This window comes from Sorghum bicolor, chromosome 1 (genome assembly GCF_000003195.3).
Source record: "Sorghum bicolor cultivar BTx623 chromosome 1, Sorghum_bicolor_NCBIv3, whole genome shotgun sequence".
Classification (NCBI taxonomy): domain Eukaryota; kingdom Viridiplantae; phylum Streptophyta; class Magnoliopsida; order Poales; family Poaceae; genus Sorghum; species Sorghum bicolor.
The window spans coordinates 51,317,323-51,337,459 of NC_012870.2; the positions used below are offsets into that span (position 1 = coordinate 51,317,323).

Here is a 20,137-nt window from a genome sequence, read left to right on the forward strand (position 1 = left end):
AAATAGATGTGGAAGAAATCGAATATTAAGATAAAATATTGAAAAAAGATGCGAATGAATTCAATGAACAAACCGAGTGCTGAAGCTTCAGTTACGAGACCTAGGTAATTGCATTTTCCTATCTTTCTATTTTTGAACTGCATTCTTAATTTTCTCAAGATCAATTCCTTTGAATCTCTGTCCCAATGTACTAGTGTTAATCGTGTGTTTTAATAAATGCATTGCCGGCCTGTGCACATACAGTCAAGCGCACAGGCTAGAAGAGATCAAGAGTTCAAGACCCCAAGTACGTTCAGATAGAAGAATTCAGCCTTCAATGAGGCTTCTTCAGAGTATTCAAAGCAGCAGTTTAGAGTAAAAGAAATCAATCTACTAGAAGCGCTAATGGGCAGGAAGTAATTTAGGAGAGAGTGGCTCAGAAATTGAGATATGGCAAGAGCCATACCTTGCCATATGGGTGGCTCCGCCCTTGATCTCTTGAGAAATCAAATAATTCTAGGTATGACTATATTTATAAAAAGATATCAATATTTGTATCTTCAAATATATTTCTTATAAAAATATATTTTATGGTTAGTCAGTGACAGTAAGGGTCTATTTGGTTCAGCTATGAGATATGAAAAAAATACTGTAAGATGCAAAAAAAATTGTTGGAGATATAAGTTGTTTAGTTAAAATAACTATGGAAACCCCCCCCCCCCCTCCTCCTCAATATCCATCTCGAAACAGTCATAAAAAGTTTTTTTTATTTCCATCCATTTAGACAAGCAGAATGCTTAAAGCCAAAAGTAGGATATAAAGTGATGTAAAAGTTGTACAATGCGAAAGCAATTACTTCTAAAAGAACAGCTTATGTTTCTATCCGTCTGGTTGGTACTTTGTTTTTCTTTTGCAGCAGAAGCACTTTTCTGAAGATAAACCAAATATAGCCTAATGATATGTCATAGTTTTTTTTGCATATATTTGGTTAAACTTACAATTGTTTAACACATGGAGAACGTGAGACTTCCATTTTTTTTTACGGAGGGAGTATTCACTGCCTGTGTGTTACGCCATACTAATATATAGCATTTGTGCGGTTGAGTTAGTTATTAGATTTAACTGGACTCAAATAAACTTTAAGGTCCATAATAAATTCTTGGTGCAATGAAAAATTAATCTTGCATAAGAAAATTAGTTAGTGACTCAACCTAAGTTGGATGCCATTGTGTGCATGAATTACAAGGTTAAAAAGGTTGGAAGGCCACACATCCACGTGTCGAGCTATGCCAAATTTTAATGTGCATAGGCTCAACTTATGGGGAGTGGAGTTAGATCATGACATGAGTGGTACGACACTATAGTGAAGATTTCCTTAGTGACACTAATTTATAATTATTGTATTGGACAGTCTGTCTCATCTCATTTGGACTTCAGCCTTGAACTCCTATTGTGTGTCCACAAAAATTAGATTTTATTAGCTAATATGGGCAGCAAAAATGAAATATTCTCACCTTCTACACCTCTACTAGAGACATGATGCAATGTAATCAACTAAACATGATTTTACTAAATGTGGCATGCCGATACAAATAAACATTGCATATATTTATACTGACTTGGATTGTCCTCCATAATGTCTAATGCAGGCTAATGCTAATGCAAGGAACTAATCAAAGTAATGTTACCATACACATCTTATCTGTGCAAGACAACCAAACATAATTTACCTATGTAGCATGACAAGAAAAGACATAGACCTTTTTATATATTTATCATACTAGAGTACGTTGTGATACATAAGGTTTATGATTAATACAAACTAGGAGGATTCCCCGCACGTTGCTGCAGGTATGAAGGGGAATAAAAAAATAATCTCACTATAGTCTATTAAGGTATCTATATATAGTTTTAGTAGTCAGTTTCAAAAGAGGAAGAGAGAGGATCATATGAGAAAATAATTGCTAGCAGTATGCATGCATGGTCGTGTGTAGGTAGCTGCATCCACTACTGAAACCATTTGTGAGTGGTCACTTAATTGCATGCAGCACCAGAAGAGGTGGATGATGATGTGGCGCAAGCAGTGGCGGATATAAGCCTAGGGCCAATATGGCCATGGCCCTAGGCGTGGGGAAAAATACTAGAGTATTTTTTTTTGTTTTTTTCAGCTAAATCTACATATTAGCATTACTTTTATTCATTAGCATGTGATCGATGTTGGTAGTTCATAGTATTGGCCCTAGTCGTGAAAATTCCTTAGCTCCGCCACTGGGCGCAAGGAGGTGCAAGAGAATTAGCTTAGTGGGGTTTGTCTTTATAGGATAGAATTAGCTTAATGGGGTTTGTCTTTATAGGATATATAGATAACCGATCACATCTTTCAACAGTAGTGATTGACATAGTCACACGTTTTTGTGTCAATCGCTAGGTCACGAGGGCTATCGGTGTTGCAGCAACCGGCACAAACCACGTACAAAGGCATCGCTTACAAATAATTGTGGATGGTTGGATCAAGTTGAAGCTTGTGGGAAGAGTTAAGAGCCATTGATTTTTATGTATTCTTAGGTACATGATCTTTGGTGCATAATGTCTGTGAGTTATCTTAGTCAAAGGATATAAATGTGAACATGTATTTAGACATATCGGATAGAAAAATAACTAATTTTTATTCTACATGTCTAATTCACTCTACTCCCTCCGTCCCCACAAATAATTGCATTTCTTTGACTTCTATGATTCATGTTTGACCGTTCGTCTTATTCAAAAATTTTTAATAGATATTATTTATTTTTTCATGACTTATTTTATTGTTAGATATATTTTTATAATGATTTATTTATTTTATTATGTGTATAAAAACAAATAATTGCATTTCTTTGACTTCTATGATTCATGTTTGACCGTTCGTCTTATTCAAAAAATTTTAATAGATATTATTTATTTTTTCATGACTTATTTTATTGTTAGATACATTTTTATAATGATTTATTTATTTTATTATGTGTATAAAAACAAATAATTACATTTCTTTGACTTCTATGATTCATGTTTGACCGTTCGTCTTATTCAAAAAATTTTAGTAAATATTTTTTATTTTTTCATGACTTATTTTATTGTTAGATATATTTTTATAATGATTTATTTATTTTATTATTTGTATAAAAAATTTAAATAAGACGAATGGTCAAATATGAATTGTAGTAGTCAAAGAAATGTATTTATTTGTGGGACGGAGGGAGTAATTCATATGGATTAAGATGAACCGTAGTGGGAAAAGGCCTAACGGGCATCTACCATCGGCCATGGATCGGATCTCGCCTCCGAGCTCTGCACGGGTGCAGCGAGAGGAAGTATCGAGAAGGCGATGAGCGTGAGATGCAGCGGGTGGCAACCGGATTGAAGCGAGTGTGCTGTGAGCGTTTTTTTTTTTTTTGATTGGAGTGAGCGTCTTTCTTTTAGCAACGTGTGGTGTGAGCGGTGAGCCCGTGACTATGTGAGCGAGCGGATGAAGTCGGTGGAATTTGCCATATGGGCCCCCTGTTTATGGGCCAAAACTAAAATGGGCAGCCGGGGTTGACGGGCCACGACACCCATAAACCCCAGGTCCGCCCTGCACTGCACACGCGCAGGTTCAAAACCATCTGTCGGGGGCTCTCGGCTCCCTCCCCATTCCACAACCGTCCCCGAGGACGAGAAGCCACCTCACGCTCCCGTCCCGTCTGCCGAAGCAACATGCCCGCTCGTCTCCGAGAACGCACCACCCGCTTCACCGCCGCGCCCCTGCTTCCGCCGCCGCCCGCCACCACCATGGTGCTCGAGGTCCGTATGCCTCCCCCCCCCCCTTCCCTCCTCTTCCTTCTATCGCTGCTGCCCCAGTCTAACGACGCGCAGCCATTTCTGACCATTCCCTGACGGTTTTCGGTGGTGGCGGTCCAAATCCAATCGCAGGCGACGATGATCTGCGTGGACAACTCGGAGTGGATGAGGAACGGGGACTATCCGCCATCGCGGTTCAAGGCGCAGGCCGACGCCTTCGCCATCCTCTGCGCCGCCAAGACGCAGGTCTGGTTTGTCGTCCCCACTGATGCATGCCCACGCGCGCGTCGCTGCTAGGGGTTGTTACTGGGTCGCTACTTGGGGTTTTGGGGGGTGCGTCCGGGGCGGCCTCACGGGTTCCTTTTGAGCGATCGGTGAATTTGAACCACGCAGGCGAAGGAGAGCACGGCGGGGGTGCTGGCCATGGCAGGGGCGGGCAAGGGCGTCAGCGTGCTCGTCACGCTAACCAACGACTTCAGCAAGGTCCTATCAAGCATAAACGGTACGCGAACACCCCCCCCCCCCCCCCACTTGCTTCCTGAGTTTGTTTATTGTTGTGAACTTTCCTTCCATGGATTCCATCAAAATTGCACAAAGCCACAACGGGGTCGCTTCACGATTTCAGCTGTAACTCTAGAAATAGTACTGGGTATCAGTATCATTGCAATGCTGCTTCTATACATTAATATTGTGGCAATACATCCTATGTTCTTCTACTAACAAGCTATATTTTAATACACTGCAATATTTAAGCATCATGAACACCCTGCTTTGAGTAAGAGGACTTACTGCTTGCTCATATCTTTTTTGTTTGGCTGGTACCGCACTTGCTGATTTGGTTGATTGACTTGCTTATCTAGTTAGTTGACGTGGCAGCAGTCAATGTCTATTTGATGAGTGTGTGGTAGCCAAGAAGTTTTCCTCTCAACTGTCTTTTATTTTGTTTTATAAACACCGACATGATCTCTAGTATACACTTTCAGTGATTAATTTTCCAGTTATATTGTAGGAAACAAGATACTGTAGTATAACAATTTGAAATTATATCTCGGTGAGAATCTACTCATTCAATTTAATACCTGTCTCTATATCAGTAGTCAGGTTGGTTTCAGTTTAACACTTCAGTTGCATGCATTGTTCAGTGCTGTGTTTAAGATAAACATAATCATGAGATACTGGGATCACCTTGTTACCCTGTAGATACCAGATAATACAACTTTTTAGAAAATCATGTGTTGCATCTTGTTGTTTGTGCATAAGAAATTGTTCAAAACGGAAAACATGCTTCCACCATGTTTCTGAATAATTGAAGTCAATCCATTTTTGGATTCAGGGCTGCAAATTGGTGGTGAAGCAAACTTGATTGCTGCTATCCGGGTCGCTCAGCTTGCACTCAAGAATCGGAAGAACAAGCAGCTGCAGCAGAGAATAATTGTTTTTGTTGGCAGGTATGATCTGAGGTTGCATCAGTGCTGTTTCATTGATCACACTTTACATTCGAGTTCTAAATTTGTCCCCTGCAGCCCAGTAAAAGATGAGAAGAGCTCGCTAGAAGTGCTAGGGAAAACTCTGAAGAAGAACAATGTTGCTCTTGATGTTGTTGACTTCGGTGAATCTGATGATGAAAAGCCTGAGAAACTAGAAGCTCTTGTTGCTGCAGTCAATAGTGGAGGCAACAGTCATATAATTCATATCCCTGCAGGAGGTGTCCTTTCTGATGAAATCTTCAGGTAAAACATATATTATTGCTATAACCTGAGGCAGCAACATCTTTATCTCTAATAGCTCTTCCCCCTGTAGTTCACCAATATTATCAGAAGACCCAGGAAGTGATTCTGCTGCTGCTGCTAGTGGAGCATCAAGTTTTAAATTTGGTGTGGACCGAGAGCTGGCGCTAGCACTCCAGATCTCTATGGAAGAAGAGAGAGCAAGGCAAGAAGCTGCTGCAAAAAAAGCCAGAGAAGAATCGTCCAAAACTGGAAGTGAAGGCCAATCTTCAACCTCAAACGGTGACACTGTTATGGCTGACACAGAACCTGAAGCAAATTCATATACTGAAGATGAAAAACTTCTGCATATGGTATGTTTAGCGCCATTCAGCTAATGCAATCTCTATCTTTCGTTTTGCATGTCTAAAAGTTATTTAGAGATTACTATCTACTTTAGCTCGCCCCCTCCCCCCCGAAAAAAAAGGGTTTACTGAGACCACCTCAGCTAGAAGGTATTCTGCCTTTTAGTCAATGCTCAGGTCACCAGAATAGAGTTTCTGCTATGTGTGGTTGCTTCAATGTCCATTAGATTGGGAAGGAAAGACAAGTGTTGTTCAATTTGCTCAACATCCTTGGGATGATTGGATAAGAAGTCTTTGCAGTCTGATAGCTTAGATAAGAGTTGACAAGTCAAAACTGTGTTGCAATAACGTGGCATAATTCTCAACAAAGTTAGTAAATGATCTTTGCATTGTTGCAATAATACTGTTAATTTGAATGATTAAGGATACTGTTTATTCTTATGGTTGATCATTATAAAAATTAATAGTATTGGTGTTATATAGGATGAGGACGAGATATTGCGACAAGCTGAAGAAATTTCTATAGAAGATTTTAGGTGTGATGAACAGTTAGAGGGTGTCACAGATGAGGCGACGTCAGGTCAGTAACTGGTTGCTACAGATCCATCTATATATTCATATTTTACCGTCATATAGGGATTGAGAAACTTCTACGTATTTGTGACAATTTATAATTTGGAGCTTACAAGTACTTGGAAACTGTGAGTTAAAACAGTTGATGTCCCAATTATTAATTAGGTTGCATGCTATGATTAGTTTAACCCAATAGCTTAAGCTGATGGGTAAGTTAAACAATTCACTTTATATTTCAACACCTATCCCTCCTTTGTTGTTAAAAAAAACACCTATTCCTCCTTTAGTGGTTAACCGACTTATGCAAAAGGGAATTCCACTATTTTGATTATTCTCTGAAAGGTGAATTGAATTCCATTATTATTTACTACCAATAAGCAAGGTACAAATATTACATTTGTGATAGTGATTAGTTTGTGTTTTCTCATGTTCTATGCCATGCAGCTCTTCAGACGACTTTTCAGGAAGAAGAAACTGGAACTCAGTCTGATGCAAGTAAAGTTTTTGGCAATCAACCATTTGCGCAATCAGTGAGGCCTGGAACTTGATATATTATTTAAGTAATCATTACGCTTATTATATATCATATACCAATTAACACTTCAAATAAAAAAATTTCACCTTCCTGATGTTGAATTCCTTAGTGATCTATCTAACAAGGATCAGCTAGAATGGAAGGAACGTTTGATTGGCCCAAGCGTAGTATGCTTTATTATTCTTAGAAGGGGCTCTGCTTGTTGGCAACCTTGATGGAAAACAAGTGATAGCATGCTCTTGTATTTCATTTGCACATCAACTGTCTGAAAACATGTTTATGGATCTCGAATTTCTTTTTTTTTTGCTGCACTCCTAGAATCAGCTCTCTAAATCAGCTACTTTGCATGCTTCTTAGTAGTAGTAAGTAATTTGTTGAAGTGATCTTTAAGCCGTCATGAAATCTTAGCAATTACACTGAGGTTTCTGAGTAACATTAGTCCGTGGCCGAGGGACCATAAGATTTTTGTTTTGGCTTGCTCGATGAAAAAATATATTTGTTCTCTTGCTTAATTCTATTAATTTTGGACTGCTTAGTGTATTTTTCCTTTTTCTTGACAAAAAGAATATGCTTCTTATGCATAGCTCCATTCATGAGACCTCCTAGTACATTTGTTTTCTGTACAATTTGCATGCTCCATGGAGCAATAACACTGCTGCATCGACAGGTGCAGCCAAGGAGGCCGCCAAAGAAGTATAGAAGGCATTCGAAGAAGAAACCAGAAAAGAAGCATGAGAAGAAGGAAGATGAGCCTGAGGGTGACAAGAGTCAATAGTTAGTACGCCCCATTGTGAGATTCGATTGACAGACTTCATCGTGCCCGCTTACTCTGTGACGGAACTGTAAGTACGTATGTCCCCGACGTCCGACGATCACCTCGAGTTTTTCATTCTGGGTATATTGTGAAATGGAAGCGGACAAGTGGTGGTAGCTTTACTGTCAGCTTAGACTTGATATTCCCAAAAATTGCTCAAAAGGGATATTGTGTTGTGAATCTGACTGTTTGTTGAGACTTGAGAGAGTAAGAGTTTCAGTATAGCCAATGATGGAGAGGAGAGGAGAGGAGATGGTACTCTCTGTTTGCAGCAAAGTTATTACATTACATTGTTGTACACCTTGGATTTCTCTGCACAGTCTTTCTTATCATTCTAGAAAAGGCTGCCGCAGAGGCAGAAGCAGAAGCACAGAATAAAGTTACCCTGAATGTGAAGTGTTAAAGTGAAACGAATCTAAATAACGGAGACTCGAATATTACCATTGCAAAAAAAAAAAAAAAACACTCCTGTTTGGTAGCTTTGTAACTTTATTCACTGGTAATTAGCTTCCGATTGTAATATTTTGTGCATACTTACAGCCGTATTTTCTTTCGTCGGTAAAATGTCCTTTTGGGCAAATTAATGCCTGCCGCCGTGGCGTCGGACAAGCTTCTTCTACAGAGCGTCTCACATGAACGGCTACGGCCATCGATCCCTCTTGAAACCCAACAAGCCAGCCATAGTTTTGTCAAAATAAATAAATAAATAAATCCACGCCGCCTACAATACAATCGATCCTGAGCCCGCAGATTTGCGGCAAGGAGGGCGGTCGGACTTGTGGCAGCTGGGCGAACGGAGATGGCGGCGTCATTGTTTCCTGCCGCATATGAGGACGGCATCGGATCTCCTCCCGGCAAGCAGATGCAACAGGGTCTACATCATCAGGGGCAGCAGTACGTCCACGACATGGGCGAGGGCGAGGCAGAGCAGCGAGCTCCTCCTGGACTTCGCCGCTTGGAATGGAACCTGACGAGGACGAGCGCTCCCCCTTGATGCGAATTGAATGCGGTACACCGGGACAGCCGCGGCTCTCTGTTCCTCATGGCGCACAAGAAAGGAACTCGAGGGAGCGGGCTGGCCGGGGAGGGCGTTCAGCAGCGGAGGCGCGCATGCGGGAGTTGGAGGGTTGAGCCCGACATTCGTCACTCGTCTGATGAGGTCTTTATTTTTTCCCCGGTTAATACACCTGTAATTTTAGTAGGTTTACCGGCCATCCAAACAGCAATTTTCAATCTAACCTTAAAGCTAGGAGAGTTTTGAGCGAATAGGAAGCTGCTCTAAGTCGCCCTGCTAATGGGTTGGATCGAAATGGGTTATTTGGATTGGGGTTATAAGTGGGTTAGCTTTGGATGAGCTGTAACGGGTTTGCTTAATTAACAGGTTGGGTTGGGTTGGGTTTGACGCATGGGACAAAATCTATGGATACTCACTCATTCCCCTCCACGGAACTCAGAACGCTAGGCGGTACCATGGCAAGAGCAGGCGCGAACGCTGCCTTCTTCTTCTTGTCCTTGGACGGAGATGACGGCTTCTTCTTCTTCTTGGCGGGCGCCGGGGCGGGGGCCTCCATAGGCTTGGTCTCTGGCGTCGGCACCACTGCGAGCACCTCGGCCACGGGCGCGGGCGGCGAGGGGGTGGGAGTGGCGACAGGAGCAGACGTGGCTGGGGCAGGGGCGGCCGCCTTGGTGGGGGCGCGGACGCGGACGCGGACGCGTGGGCGGGGCGGCGCCGCCGCGGGAACTGGTGGCGGGGGTGGTCGTAGGCGCGGTGGCCGGCGCTGCTGGGCTGGCCTTGGAGGAGGACTTGCGAACGCGTCGGCTGATGAGGAGGGTGGCGTAGATTTGGAAGAGGACTTGGTGGGCGGCGCTTTAGTCGGCGCTGATGCTCTGGCGAGTGTATGGGTTGGGTTGGGTTCATTTCACTCGTGGGGTTGGTTGGACTGGATCGACTAATCAAATCATTAGATATGAGGTGGGTTGGATACGGGCTGGGTTTCCCCCCATTAACAGTGCGAGCTCTAAGTAGTCTTTTAAGGTCGATCTGATACATAGTCCTAGCTCAGAAAGCTTAGGACAAGACATCAAGCTTGAGATCTACTCAGCCATTAAAGCTAGGAGAGCTTCGAGCAAATAGGAAAGACTATCATAAGTCATCAACTATTTGTCTCATGGTACCATCACACTTCAATGACAAAGGTAATATATCAAAGTAAATTGTCAACATTTAAAAAGCTTTCCTTAAATCTGGTACCGACATAAACAAATAATTTGACATGTTTGAGTTACAACTTTACATCATCCATCCTTGTTTAACACAACATGTCTTCTTTCTCTTTGTTAAAAGCCTTTCTCACCTCTTTCTTGATCTCCTAATCACAATCAAATGAGCTACAATTTTGCACAATTGTTCCCTAGGAGATGCATGTCATTATCATGTAAAATTTGACACATTTTGCGTGGGAGGTAGGTCAACCAACCCCTCCATAGGTTAGCGACCGATCTCCTTTGGCCAAACATCATCAAATTTTACATATATACTCATCTCTTCCTTCTTACGCTATCATCCATGTTACCTAGTCACTAAGGCACTTGAAGTCAACCTAGTCCTTCTCATATCATGGAATGTGCCTAAAGTTAGTTGAATTCAATAAAAATTTGTTGTGCTGGTGTTTTCTCGCTAGCTGGGTGTTTGCATTTGATCTCTACCATGACTGAATAACTAGGTACACTCTTTGGAGAAAGTGTGTGTGCCCCTCAATTTTAACGAATGCAGGATGTAACATTGCAACAACAATGTACACTTAAAAAGATGTTGCCATACCAAATTTGAGTTGAAATGACCACCGAAGGCCTGTCAGCCCGACAAGTCAATTTTTGAAAAATAGAAAACTGCAAACACGAAGAGGATAAACACTCAGGGGTCATGGACCTCGGGGTGGGGTCGACTGACCCCACACTAGGGTCCTAGACACACCTACCAGCCTCCATTTGCCACTCCTTCACTTTCTAAACAAGGGGTTGATCCTTCCTCTCACCTTTTTGGTACATGTGTGACACTTTGACGCACTTTCGTGTCATCTAAAATAAACAAAAAACACAATTAAAACTAAAACTTTTAAAAGTGACATGTTTATGACATTTTGAGATAGAAGCTTGCATAAACTTTGTTGCTTATACATATCTTTATGCTTTTGGAAAAATATCTTTATAAGACAGTCATATTGACTAAGTTGTTGTCAAGTGCAATATAGTTCTATCTTAGAGTTCTTGCAAAAAGAGACATGGGCTATAATGATATTAACAAAAGAAAAAAATGAACATGTCAAATTCCAAGTATAGGGAAAAATGAATGAGCAAATGAAGGCCCATTCATTGAAAAAAATCAAAAGAAAGAAAAAAAAGATAGCCATGTCTCAAAATAATCATAAGTAGAGAGAGGTCGTACTATTCCACACACATGCACATCTAGGATTATGATATTTTTCCTTGGATCTGAGTTTTGACTTTACAATATATGCAACATAAGTATGTAATCATGTTTATCCCTACCTAAGCTCCACATAAGCCTTATTAAAGTAGGATGAAAAACAAGGCGATACAACTCTATACCTTGGTAAGAAATCATACACCATTGAAAGATTTGAGCATATCATTTGAGGAGTAAAAGCGAGCTATGCTTTTTCTTGTGAAACTTTTCAAAACTCCAAGTACTAAGATGTGAAAATAGGAAGATGACTTTGTTTCGAAAACGGTTCCACCTTTCACCTACTCAAGGATATATGTTAGCTAATGCCACATATCCCACATGTACAAGGAATGTTTTAGAATAACTTTTCTGTTGCCTGTATATCTTAAAGATGCTCATATCATGGTAATTTCGCCATGGTTTTATATAGTCAAAATCATCAACAAAGTGTCACCTTTGGAATGAAACAAGCATAACGTGGTTGGATTTTGTTCAAATAACTTGGTTTCACATGTACATGTCCTTTATATGAATGTAGGTACAAAGTAGATGGGAAACCAAGCTTGGGGGCCCAACTAGAACCATTGACCGAACCCCAAGTATGGCCAATTGATAATTTAAATACATCATTGTGATGGACTAAGACTATGATGGCTATGCGCAAAAGATGGGCCTAATTGACCAAAGTAGGCCCATTGTTCGAGAGTCATTTTTCCACCAAATGAACCCATTTTGGTGTGGAGTGAGAATAAATACTCTCCACCAAGGTGGGATGGTCCCACCTGTCAAAGGGGGTTCAACCAACCTCCCCTTGCTCGCTTGATAGCTACACTTCCTCCACCACCATTCTGCATGAAGGCATGAAAAGAAACACGACTCCACATGATCTCTACCATTAGTTCAAGGTTGGTTTGATCCAAGGATGGACAATGGAAGCACACAAATCCATGAGCCCACTTGGTCTCTCCCTCTCTATAAATAGATAGCAGGGTACCCCTCATTCTCAAGACATACCATAAGGAGCAAGCTTCACTCTCTCAAGATGCTATACCAGTATTAGTATAGTTGGGAGCATAATTATTAGGACCAGACCCGACATCAAACTGCTCATGGCCTCGATTCACGGTTTGATTGGTCCATATGTCTTCATCCTGCATTCTGTCTAAAATAGTTCATATGTTCAATTCAGAGTACCTCTATTATTTTGCAGTTGCTGTTCTAAGAGATGTGTGAAACACTTGCTGCATGTGTGTACAGTCCACTTCTTTGGATCTTTTGCTTCAGGAACTGGTAGCTTTTGTCAATGTGTAGTAGTCTGAAACATGCTTAGATAAGCAGATGCAGATTAAGCAGTTCAGGAAATTGAGTTGTTTCAGTTGTCAGAAAAAATACAATTGACACTGTATAGATTTGTCCTTCTGGTGACAAGAATGCTCCTGGTTTACTCCGTACTTGCTCCAGAATACTGACACACTGGATATTGTAGTCAAAGTTTTTTTGAACTTTTACCTTTCAGGCTTTCAGTCATTAACTGGCAATCATGGCTATATATATCATTTATTTGCTGAAGGCACATAACTTCATGTCTTCATCAACCTAGGCATAACTGTATCTCTTTCTATTGAAAAAAGATTGGTGAGTACTTGCCACATTACTGAAACCACCGCCGGTGATGATACTTGGTTGGCTGAAGATAGATTTTGAAGAAATGGATCGATTGTTCCCGGTCAGACTCCGCCGTCCATGGCCCCGCCATGTCATTCATCGGAGTTGCTGGCTGCTCTGTTGCGTCGGTAGCCTGGGGCCTAGGCCCTGGTAGCGAAGGAGGACACAGATTCGGTGACTCACAACACAATACACGCTGCCACATTTGTACCAACTGCACGGCGCTGCAGAATGGTGAGGCACGGCGCTGGGGCGGCACACGGGACAATGACGAGGCACTGCGCCGTGTCGGTGTTCTGGGGCGGCATGGAAAGACGGTGATGCTCGGTGTGGGAGCTAGCACTGGCGCGACACGGAGAACACGGACAAAAGGAGTCTGCACGGAACATCCGTGAACAATGACAATGCATGGCGAGCGCGTGTCCCGGCCGGCATAGAGGGCGCGGGGCGAGCACGCATGCATGGCCGGCGCTCAGAGCGATGAGGCGAGCCCTGTGAGCGCGTGCGGGAGGGTGACGCAGTCACGCAGGCGGCCCGGGTGCGGAAATGTGTGGCCGATGCCGAGGGCAGCGTGGGCCTGGGGCGCGGCGAGCGCGTGGAGCCAGCGGGGAGGGAGAGAGGCCAATCGAGCGGGCGGCCGCGAAGGGCGACACTGCTTGGATGGGTCTCCTCTCCTCCGGGGCAGCCGCCTTGCCGCAACGTCCATGGTGACTCAGCGCGGGACTCCCTCTAGTCGACTTCCTGTTTGGGTTTCCTGAGCACAAATGTCCCTCCCATTGCAACCGTCTCCGGTGGAGTTGCGGCGCAGGACCGCGTACCTGCCGGCAGCCGGATGATCGCGGCAACTTCAGCCCACGCGGCCTCACAGTGTTCTAGTTTTACGGCAGGTCCGTGTGATCGTCGAATGCATTCAACACGTGGGCATCACCACACGATCATATCGAGGACTGCGATTCCGTGGACCCGCAACTCGCAAGCACTCGATTTTTTTCCTTTTTAACGTTCAACTGTTCGAGTCGGACTCTGCGTCAGTGTCTCTCGATCGAGTTCTTGACATGCATGCATGTGTACGCGAGCGTCTAACTTCCTGACTTTCAACTATCCGCTCACCGAGGATGGTTCAATTCGAGAATGAGCTGGACTCGGAGTCAGAGGAATAACTGATCGAATAATCCATGGCTATAAATTTCCATGACGTCGCCGTCGTTCCAGCCCGTTGCCTCACAACACCTACCGCCTTTTGCTCCTTTCCTGTTTCCTCGCTCAGAATCAGAACCAGCAAGAGAAATATATACATGGCGGGCACGGACAGGCACTGCCCGTCTTGGGCAGACTTGAACCAAGAGCTTGTGGGTCTTGTCCTCGGCCGGCTCGCCTCCCTAGCAGATCGCGTTCGACTGGGAACGGTGTGCCGCCCATGGCGTCGCGCTGCTTGGTAGGAGCCTCTTCCTCCTCCGCTACCATGGTTGATCCTCCTCGACGGCACCTTCCTTAGCATCTCAGGCGGCAAAATTCACCGCATGCCTGCTGTACTACCAGAGGACGGTTATCTACAAGGTTGTGTGGGCAACTGGCTCTTCCTCAGACACTGCATGGTGCCTCTAACAGACGATGACGATGCTTCTCTCCAAGGCTTTGTGGGAAACCGGCTCTTCCCCAACCCCACCTCTGCGACGAGCTGGCACTTATGAATCCTTTCTCCAAGCATGTTGTGCGTCTTCCTAACGAAGCCAATGCTCGGCGTGGAGATTGGATGTTCCTCAAGCTAGTGCCACTCTCTAGTACTACTCAAGTATCGCCAAATTCCCTTTTTGCTGTACTGATCACGACTAGGGGAGTTGAGAGTGACATTTCTATTTGTCGGCCCTCGGCTGCCACTGCATTCAAAATGCCCAAGTACATCCTAGATGTTGCATTCCTTGATGGAAAAGTATATGCTCTATCGCGAAAGAAGATCTTTGCCTTTGAGGTTGATTTGAGCTACAAAGGCAAGCCAAGAAACCCCTCAAACATAGGATGCATAGCTGACGCAATCGAAGATGCAGGGCCCGTACTACGATCCATTGCTGATAAGATGCATATTTGTACATCTTGGAATTATCTTGTTGAATCCACCAGTGGTAAACTATTGCATGTAAGGCGACACATAATAGATGCTTGTCCACTTTGCCGGAGAAAGTTAAGGCAGAGAATACCTCTACTCTTTCATTTGAAGTCTTTGAGGTGGACTTGACCACCAACTCCCGTCATAAGTGGACAAGGGTCAATACCCTAGGGGACCAAGCACTCTTTGTTGGCGTACACTCCAAATCACTCTCTGCTTCTAGATGTGGAGCTCAGGAGGCCTGTATCTACTTCGTGTCTAACTATGGCCATCACAATTTGGAGCTAGATCCTCTATGTGATTGTGGTGTCTTCAACATGAGAGATGGAATAATCACGCCTTTGTTGCCAGATACAATGGTTGTGCGGCCACAAGTCTGCATAGGGCGTCCAACATGGTTCTTTCCCCACTAAAGTTATGTACTAATATGCATTTTCTTCTTTGCAAACCACTATTAAACTTAGTATGTGTGTGTGTGTGTGTATATATATATATATATGGTATATAAGCTCACTAGAATGGAATGAATTGTCAAACCAAAATTCTCGTGCAAGTGATGCTACGTTTGAGGCTCGACAGTGCTTGTCTCTATTTTGGCGGTCTGCTATGCCCTCAAATCCCTAACATATGAATGCTTGTACATGGTCTCGAATGTTTTTCGCGATCGGGGTTTCAGCCCGTTTTTCATTAAGAGGAAGGTAACCAAATGTTACAAGAGCAGTGGACAATAGCGAGATACCATTGTCCGATAGAACACCTAACTACTGGAAAACCAAAACAAGTTCTACATAAAACCGACCATTGTCCGACAGAACACCTAACTACTGGAAAACCAAAACAAGTTCTACATGAAACCGAAGTGATGCGACCAAGCCGAGGAAGGCACTGAAATAATAGTGAAACCTACTGAAACCCAGTCCTTGGCCTCCCTAGCAACGACTCTGGCTAGCGTCAATGCATCGCTGACTCTACGACGATCAAACGTGACTGCGTTCTTTTCTTTCCAAATACACTAGACGACTAGCTGGAGGCACGAATTGAAGATTGGCCTAGCTGAGGGGTCCAGTCTGCAATGCCGTTCAAGCCACCAGTCATCCAAACCCACCTCATGATCCGGCGTGAGAGCAGCGAGGCCAAGTGGTTGCAGGAGCCTGAACCATAGCTGGCGGGCGAGGACACACCCAAAGAACAAGTGTCCCACCGTCTCTGAGGCTTGCACGTAGAGCACACACATATTGCTATCCTGGAGACCATGTCTCATCCTTCTCTCAACAGTCCAAATGCGCCCATGAAGAGCAAGCCAGCCAAAGAACTTGACCTTCGGCGGAGCTTTGGTCTGCCACAGCTCCTTGGCACCTAGAAGTGAGGAGGACCTTGAGAAGAAAGCCCGGTATGCTGAAGACGCTGAATATCTCCCATCCAACAACCACTTCCATATGAATCTGTCCGGCTGGAGGTGGTCGAGCACCATGACGCGGATGACATCCCAAACACGCAAGTACTGGCACACCCTTGCCCACTGATTGTTTTGCAGTGCATCCTTGATTAGCTGCCTACGGCCAGCCCTTGAAACCGCAACGTACAATTGTAGGGCATAGAAGATCAGTGGCCCAATGTTGGACCAGTTGTCCGTCTAGAACAAGGCGCTGCTCCCATCACCACAGACTACAGACATGCTGGCAGCGGCCATGGCCGCGATTGCTGTCTCAGGCTTCGCCGGTAGCCCAGACCAACCTCTACTTGGTTTAACGCGTCACAACCATTCCCAACGTAACTGGAGCGCATCGAAGTAATGAAGATCCGTCACTCCGAGGCCTCCCAGGACAGTTGGCCGGCAAACTGTTGGCCAAGTGACCCGACATTTGCCCCCAGACACAGCTACCATTCCAGCCCACAGGAACGCACGGCGACGTTTATCAATTTGTGCGATCGCCCACTTGGAGAGGCTGAAGGCGATGCTCATGAACCGGAATTGCTGATAGGGTGGCCTTCGTCAGTAACGTGCGACCGGCGTTTATCAGCAAGCCAGACTTCCAAGTGGGAATCCTAGTAGCCACCGCATCCACTGGGGGCTGCTCGTCTACTCTGCTCAGCCTGTGAAGGTAGAGAGGAATCCCCAAGTACTTACATGGGAACGGGGCAAGGACGCAGGGGAACACCTCTCGTGCCGCAGCAACCATCTCCTCGGTGCACCTAATCGGTGTGAGGACGCATTTGTCGATGTTGGTCACGAGCCCGGAGGTCTGTGCGAAGAGACGAAGGATCTCCAGTAAACACAGAAGATCACTAGGCGACGGTGTAACAAGGACGACCAAGTCGTCCGCATATAGCGAGGCACGGTGCTGAATCGCCCCACCCAGCAATGGCACCAAGTTTTTTAGATAAGGGATATATAAATATCCGGCCTCTACATCCGAGGATGTACACAACCAATTATTACAAGTCTTGGATGAAAAAGAGAAAGCAAGCCACGGTCTTTTACATAGACCAGGATACAAGAGCAAACAATATAAATGTTTTCATTCTTTATTAGAAATCTCTAAAGCAATAATCTCTAATGTCTTGCTCATCGATAAGAGGATGTCCTTGGCTTGCTCATCATGCTGTAGCGGGGCCCAAAAGTGGAGCCAAAACGCTCCACTAAAAATAACTTGCATAAAAGAGTTACATTTGATTTTGTTAAATATGACATCATTTCGGCACCTCCAGATAGCCCAACACATGGCAGCCACCCCCACCCAGATCGAGCCTCGAATCCTCTTGTGTTGATTATGAAGCCATGTACCAAACATGTGGCCGATAGATCTTGGTTGAGATAAGTTAGTAGCATAGAAAATAATCCTCCAAATCATTTTGGCAAATGGACAATTGACGAATAAGTGTTGGATTGTCTCATTCATATTACAAAAGATACACTTCTGGCTCCCTTTCCAGTTCTTCCTAGCGAGGTTGTCTTTGGTTAGGATAACACCCCTCTGTAGGAACCAAAGAAAGATTTTGATCTTTAGAGGAATTTTTATTTTCGAGAGCTTCCTATGAAGAAAAGGTGGTGGTGTATCAATGAGATGGAGATACAAGGAACGGACAGAAAATAATCTAGATTTGGTTAAGTTCCATCTAAAATAATTTGATCCATCCACCAATTCAACGTTAGAAATTTGTGCTACTAACTTTAGCCATTCTAAAAGTTTATTGTCCACCAGAGCCCTATGAAAAGAGATATTTAGGGGACTAGTGGCCAACACCTTTGACACAGTTGCATGACGATCCCGCACTATATTATATAGAGAAGGATATTTAACTTTTAGAGGCTTGTCACCTACCCATGTATCGTCCTAGAACCTCATCTTGGTCCCATCTTTAACTTCAAAGGAACCTTTAGCCAGCACCTCATCTTTGAGACGCATGAGGCCTCTCCAAAAATGCGAGTCATTGGGTCTAGCTGTCACTTGAGTGAGGGTTTTCGATTGTAGGTATTTATTCATTAAAAGGAACTGCCACATGCCCCCAGAGTTTAGTAGATTTACCAACTATTTTGCTAATAAACATTTATTCTGTAGTTGTAAATCTAGGATACCTAGACCCCCTTGTTCCTTTGGACGACATAAGATGTCCCATCTCGCAAGTCTATATTTATGTTTATCTGTAGTTCCTTGCTAGAAGAACCTTGATCTGAAATGATCAAGGTTTTTGAGTACTCCTTTAGGAATCTCGAAGAAAGACATCATGAACATGGGTAGGCTGCTTAAGATAGAGTTAAGCAGGACTAACCTTCCCCCGTAGACAAGTATTTTGCTTTCCAGCAAGAGAGTTTCTGTTGAAATCATTCTTCAACCTTTCTCCATTCAGAATTCAGGAGCTGTCTAGGGTGCATTGGGATCCCTAGGTATCTAAAGGGATATTCCCCTATATTCCACCCAAATAGACTAGTATAGTAAGGCTCCATCTCTTTAGCTTCCCCATAGCACAAAATTTCACTCTTGTGGAAATTGATTTTAAGCCCAGATAATAGTTCAAAAGCACAAAGCAAAAGTTTCAAATTCTTTGCTTATTCTGGGCCATGATCTATAAAGATAATGGTGTCATCCGCATATTGTAGGATTGATAGACCATCATCAATAAGGTGGGGGATGACTCCTCTTATTTGACCATCGGCTTTTGCTCTATTAATAAGAAGAGCTAGCATATCAGCAATGATGTTAAATAAGATGGGTGACATAGGATCACCCTGCCTCAGTCCGCGTTTGGTTTGGAAGTAAGAGCCAATATCGTCATTGACTTTGATTCCCACACTTCCCCTAGCATATCAGCTGATGTTAAATACGTAGGGTTTGCTGTAAGAAAGACCACTTCACTTTATCATATGCCTTTTCGAAGTCTATTTTGAAAATGACCCCATCTCTTTTCTTGGTGTGTAGCTCATGAATAGTTTTGTGTAAAATTACTACTCCTTTCATGATATTCCTGCCCGACATGAAGGCAGTCTGTGTTGGGCCAACCACTGTTTTGGCTACCATATTCAGCCTATTTGTGCCCACTTTGGTGAATATCTTGAAGCTCACGTTGAGGACACAAATTGGTCTACACTACTAAATTTGTGTAGCATTTTGAATTTTTGGAATTAAAGTAATGATTCCAAAATTCAAGCAGTATAGATCGAGAGCCTCCCTATGGAGATCCACAAAGAGGTGAAGAAGGTCATCTTTGATAACTTCCCAAAACACCTGATAGAATTCCACAGGAAATCCATCCGGACCTAGGGCTTTGTTATGCTCCATTTGGAAGACTGCATCCCTCACCTCAGATTTAGTGAACGGACTAATTAGGATATCATTTCTTTCAGGGATACTTGTGGAATATCTAAGGTGTGATCTTCTAGTAATGTGATCCCAGAATATTCAGGTGGCCTAAAGAGATTCTTATAATATTTTGTAATATGGCTTTTGAGACACATGTCACCAGCCACAGTACCTTGATCATTTTCAAGTTTGTAGATATGTTGTTTACGATGTTTCCCATTGGCCACTAGATGAAAGAACCGAGTGTTAGCATCACCATCCAAGAGGGTTTTAACTTTGGCTCGCTCATACCATTTTAGTTCCTCTTCTCTCAGA

General features: G+C 43.6%; 2 protein-coding genes across 3 annotated transcripts; one reads left to right on the forward strand and one right to left on the reverse strand.

Annotated features, from left to right (window-relative positions):
* On the forward strand, positions 3,663 to 8,178 carry LOC8083861 (26S proteasome non-ATPase regulatory subunit 4 homolog). Of its 2 annotated transcripts, none has more exons than XM_021463014.1 (9): positions 3,663 to 3,798; positions 3,928 to 4,041; positions 4,189 to 4,297; positions 5,129 to 5,243; positions 5,319 to 5,525; positions 5,596 to 5,875; positions 6,350 to 6,446; positions 6,884 to 6,969; positions 7,642 to 8,178. In XM_021463014.1, the coding sequence occupies exons 1-9, from the start codon at positions 3,712 to 3,714 to the stop codon at positions 7,747 to 7,749; spliced, it is 1,203 nt and encodes a 400-aa protein (XP_021318689.1). In that variant the 5' UTR covers positions 3,663 to 3,711; the 3' UTR covers positions 7,750 to 8,178. The 2 variants fall into 2 exon arrangements, with proteins under 2 accessions (XP_021318689.1, XP_021318697.1); XM_021463022.1 differs by having other exon boundaries at positions 6,884 to 6,934.
* LOC110432030 (classical arabinogalactan protein 9-like) lies at positions 9,216 to 13,227 on the reverse strand. The gene is made up of 2 exons (XM_021451963.1): positions 13,103 to 13,227; positions 9,216 to 9,675 (listed from the first exon to the last, which is right to left on the reverse strand). The coding sequence occupies exons 1-2, from the start codon at positions 13,225 to 13,227 to the stop codon at positions 9,216 to 9,218; spliced, it is 585 nt and encodes a 194-aa protein (XP_021307638.1).